The following is a 5,619-nucleotide window of genomic DNA, read 5'->3' as shown; positions in this document are numbered from 1 at the left end:
GGGGAACGAAGCATGGCTTATAAGCGTGTGGATACCTTTCCCTTCAAGAGGTCTTTTCCTGTGACCCACCTTTGTAATGGGATCGGGAAGAGCAAAACCGTACGGGCCGGACCCAAAGCGGACAATATCTTGATTCGGGTGGTCTGGGCTGTTACAGTGGTATCAGAGCCGGACCCCGATCAGTGTGCTAGCGAGAACGCTGGGCCCTAAGGAAGGTGGATTGTAACATCCCACATCGGTTGGAAAGGGGAAAGGGGAACGAAGCATGGCTTATAAGCGTGTGGATACCTTTCCCTTCAAGAGGCTTTTTCCTGTGACCCACCGTTGTAATGGGATCGGGAAGAGCAAAACCGTGCGGGCCGGACCCAAAGCGGACAATGTCTTGATGCGGGTGGTCTGGGCTTTACAATAGTAGTTTTCTTCTTGATATGTTAGAGATATATTTCCAACACAAATAGAAAAGAGCATCAACTTAATGAAATAATGATTTAAAACTAATAATATAGATAACCATTAAGACTTATAATATTAATTTTCAATATAAATTTAGAGTTATGTTCCTAATATATTACAATTGTATTTATATATATATATATATGTATAGTTATGCTGTTACAGATGAGGTTGCATACCAAATGATGAGTATTAATCATTTATAACCATCTGATCATATCAAACTTTTGTCATTGAAAGATTCCCTGTCTTCTATCATAAACTTGGTGAGCTGGCCATAATAGCAAAATTTTATTTTATATATATATATATATATGATAGCAAAATTTTATGCTTTTTCGCATATTTTATAGGTATGGAAACTTTTTCAACCAAAAAAGAAAAAAAAAATGCGAAGGAAATTTATTGCAATAAATACTGAAATACAAGAAAAATATCAGACAGAAGCCAAGCCACATTCATCATTTGGTTATGATAATTAGGGAGCAGAATAGTTTAAAATGCGGAAGGGATTGAGAACCATCAATTCCTCTACTTCTAGTATAAGAGCATCCCCAAGGGATTTTCTAAAAATAAAGAGCATATTTTGTCAAATAGAGAGCATTTTTATGTTTAAAGAGTTAAGCTTTAAAATCTTCTTCAATAACACTCTTTATTTTTATTTTTTCAATAAACATTTATTATTATGTTTTTTTCCCTCCGTTTTTTGGTTTTTTTTAATCAAAATTCCCTCTTAACTATTTTATTATTTCCCTCCATTTTTCTTCATAGAACCAACCAACTGTTTTTCCAATTTTCCCAGGCCGTTTACTTCTTTTTTTTTTTTTTTTTTGGTAAAGTTCAAGTTCATTTGCTTTATTATTTTGTATCTTTCTCAAACTTGGCTTTTATTAAACTAGTCAAATTGATGCCATTTCTTCTTTTAGTTTAACATCAGATCTGTTTGCTTGTTTTTTTTGTTAAAGTTCAAGTCATTTGCTATATTTTAATCATATCATTTTCAAATATGCCACCTACTAAACTATTCAAACTAATTCTCGATGACTCTAATGATGAAGAGGAGGAGGAGATGGCAATAGCTTTGATTGGTGAGTTGCTTACTAGAAGAAGGACTGTATGACATCAAGGTTCAATTCCAGATCATGCATACATATAGCGTGATAGAATTCAAGGTCATTGCAAGCTTTTTGATGATTATTTTAGAATTCAAGGTCATTGCAAGCTTTTTGATGATTATTTTGGAAGAAATCCGGTGTATTCTCCAAGTTCTTTTCGAAGGAGGTGTCGAGTGAGTCAATCCCTTTTTATTTGTATTTCATCTGTCATAGAAAGGCAAGACCCATATTTTGTCCAAAATAGAGATGCTGCTAGAATCCTTGGTTTGTCTTCTCTCCAAAATATCACTACTGCCATGTAGATGTTATTTGTTAAGGCGATTATTTCAATTTTTGCAGAAAAGTATATGAGATCACCAAACAAAGATGACATTGCTAGATTTTTAAAAGAAAATGAAGCGTGTGGATTTCTTGGAATGTTAGGGAGCATTGACTGTATGCACTGAAAATGGAAAAATTAATTGTCCAGCAGCATGGAAAGGTATGTATGTTGGGCATATTCATGAACCAACTATGATTCTTGAAACGATAGCTTTTCATGATCTTTGGATATGGCATGCATTTTTTGGGCTACCAGGATCACATAATGATATAAATGTTCTAGAGAGGTCTTTCTTATTCACAGATCTTGCTGAAGGATGTGCTCCTCTAGCTAATTACTCCATTAATGGTCATGACTATATAATGGGTTACTACCTTGCTGATGGTATATATCCTCCATGGTCAACATTTGTGAAAACAATTCCATTTCCAAAAGATAACAAACACAAATGGTTTGCAGCAGCTCAAGAGTCGATAAGAAAGGATGTGGAACGAGCATTTGGAGTGTTGCAATCTCGATTTGCAATTGTTTGTGGGCCAGCACATTTTTGGCATCGTGAAACTTTAAAAGATATCATGAAAGCTTGCATCATACTACATAATATGATTGTTGAAGATGAACAACATGATAAATATTTGGATTATAGCTATGATGCACTTGATGCCACTCTAACTATATCTGTTTCACATGAGCCTACAACAGAGCTTCTAAATTTTATTCAATGTCATCATCTTATAAGGGATAGAAATATTCATTCTTAGCTGCAACAAGATCTTATTGAGCACATATGGAAATTGCATGGGACTCATAATATGTAACTTTGATTGACATTAGGTATGGTGCTTCGGAGCTACATGAAAGGGAACAAAGCCTAAGAACTACAAATGCTTGATTGCTTGTAGTTGTCCTGTGCTTCTCCATATGTATGGTGATTGAACGTTGTTTTTGTTATATTATTGAAGTTAAGAACATTCAAAAGTGATTGAACTTCGTTTTTGTTATTATTGAAGTTAAGAACATTCAAAAAGATAGATTTCATCCCTTTTTATGATAGAATTTTATCTTGCTTTAGATACATTACATTTGCTGGTTTAGATGTCTGTTACTTTACTAATTAATAGTTCTTTGTTTTCTCTTCCAATCTATACCAATTACAATTGAAGGAAATTAAACAAAATATATAAGGACAATTTTGGTTAATAAGTTCTGTCATAAAAGCCTTGTCATGTATATGACTAACCAAGGCTTTATGTTTAATTTATATGGCAATTTTGTTTCTGTATCATCTGCAGTCAATAGCATCATCTACAGTCAATAGCAATAGCATCAACAGCAGTCAACAGCAACAGCATCAACAGCAGTCAACAGGATCAGCAGCATCATCTACAGTCAACAGCAACAACATCATCAGCAGTCAATAGCATCAACAACATCATCTGCAGTAAATAGTAATGCTAGTACAGTTTCAAATCTTGAGCCTTCGAGGATTTCTTTTTCTAACATGTTATAGTTTACAAGGATGATTGCATTTAGCTTTTTTAAGTTGAGAAATGGTTATGGTTTTATGTGTTGCTAAAAGTTTCCAATTTGAAAGGCCCCGGGAAATTATTGAAGGATAGGGGAAGTAATGCCCTTCAATCTTGTAATATTGACATATAGCATTTGAGCTTATGAGTGAAACTTGTAGGCAGTCTGTTACTAGGAATAGGGAAAGCCACTTTTTCTTTATAAAATATTCATGGATTGTGAAAGTGAACTTCATTGCCTTTTGAACAATGCATTATAGACTAATCTACTATCTCTTCTTTTTTTTTTTTTTTTTTTTTTCAGTTTAGATGGTCCTCTGCTTATAACTTTTATGCAGAAAATGAGAATATTACTGTATTTTAAGTTTTATTAATTTGTCAGCTATTAACATATTGCCATATTAATTTAGAATCCACTAAAGAGAAAAAGAAAAAGGGTAGAACCATCAGTAGGTGGTAAAAATGGAAGAATCAATTTTGTAGAATGTCTTGTTTAATGAGTGGCATGCATGTTAATGAGACTTATATTCAAAACATAAATACCATTAAAAAGTAGCATGCATGTTAATGAGACTTATATTCAACTCTTGAAAGCATGTGAGCCAAATCAATTTCCCCATATTCAAGTACCATGCAAAGCCCTATTTGTTACCTAAGGATAAAAAAAAAAAAAAAAAAGCATTACAAAATTAAAAAGGATAGATAAGATAATAAAGCTGTAAAAGAGAATTAAATCACCAATTTTAAATATTAAGGCCATTATATGACCATCTCATAAACAAAAACAAAAACCATTAAATAAGTTTGCTTATAGAAGGCTACAACAAAAGTTTGCACTATACAAGGCTACAAGAAAAATTTGCACTTATACAAGGGTACAAGTGTCAGGACCCGTCCAAAATTTCTCCCCGGAACCCTAGACAAGCCCTGATCGCAGGGAAATACCACCGAACCTTCCGAAGGAAAATCCGGAAGCACCTCCCCTAAGGGTAGGACTTACCAAAAATTACCTGCACTGAAAACACACTTCTATATTCATCCCCTTATTCCTCTCGCAAAACTACAAATTGTTCCACAATTTACAGCACTTCACAACAATAGCGGTAAACCAGTGCATAAATAAAACATTAGTGTCCAAATAGTATATAGAGCTTTATGAAGTGCTAAACAACATAAATACAACAAAGATGAAAGAAATAATACAACTGAAATGAATGAGTACAAAGGTACTTCTCGAAACACGATAGCAGCGGAAAATTGGTTCGCTCCGGAAGAACGTCTACCACCCCTTGCACCTAAGTGAACGGAACTTAAAAATGTGAGATGCTAATCATCTCAATGAGTAACCCTAACTACTGAACACTTTTAATAATAATAATAATAATAATAATAATAGAACAATAAGGGAATTGAATTAATACCAACAATTTATAAATAAATAATACAGTTGGAAATAATAATTTTCCCTCAAAACTCTCACCAATCACTCCGTTGGAAATGTTCCCTTTTTAAAACGATTTCACAAAACCCGATAATCGTACTTCCCGAAAACTAAGGGATCAAACATTTGTTAAACAGACAATGAATAATAAATACCCCAATATATAATTAAAATGTAATAAGTTATAATAAATCATTTTTGAACACCTTTGGGGTTTGAAACTTTATTTGAAAATTTCACTTGACAATTACACTTGACGCACCACACCATATACCGGTGATGCCCTCCGATACCCAGCGTCCTGAGCACCGACTAGCGGGGGATTAAAGAGAGAAACTTGCAAACGGCACTTCGGCGTCCCTACAGTACCGCTGCTGAACCATCATCCCGGCCAAAGAGGGGGGCGGCTGTGTGCACTATATAAGACTTGCCTGCCCACGGTCCAATGGCAACTCACGGGTGAAATAATAATACTTGCGCGCTGAACCACATATACATATACCAGAACATCAATACTGCATGAATGCGTATAAAAATAATTATTAAACCATCTGTACCGTTTTCGAAAATCTACCGTGGGAAATATACCAAAATTCTCAATTACCATCCCACATATTTTTATTTAACAAACGGTACGAAAATATCGATAACAAATAACCCAAAATTTTCTCGTAACACGAGGTTCATCAATTAAAATACCACGGGCATAATTTATACAATTTAAACAAATATTTTCATAAAATAATTAACCCAATTATGCCC

The 5,619-nt window shown here is 34.1% G+C and overlaps 1 protein-coding gene across 1 annotated transcript; it reads left to right on the top strand.

Annotated features, from left to right (window-relative positions):
- The first annotated feature begins 2,051 nt into the window (after nucleotides 1-2,051).
- LOC107403403 (uncharacterized) lies at nucleotides 2,052-2,651 on the top strand. The gene has a single exon (XM_016010285.2). The coding sequence runs from the start codon at nucleotides 2,052-2,054 to the stop codon at nucleotides 2,649-2,651; it is 600 nt and encodes a 199-aa protein (XP_015865771.2).
- Nucleotides 2,652-5,619: the final 2,968 nt, after the last annotated feature.

Source organism: Ziziphus jujuba, chromosome 8, assembly GCF_031755915.1.
Source record: "Ziziphus jujuba cultivar Dongzao chromosome 8, ASM3175591v1".
Classification (NCBI taxonomy): Eukaryota; Viridiplantae; Streptophyta; class Magnoliopsida; order Rosales; family Rhamnaceae; genus Ziziphus; species Ziziphus jujuba.
This window is presented reverse-complemented; position numbering and strand designations above follow the sequence as displayed.

Coding starts and splice junctions, on each gene's coding strand:
- LOC107403403 (XM_016010285.2), top strand. CDS start 2,052: ATGTATGTTGGGCATATTCATGAACCAACTATGATTCTTGAAACGATA.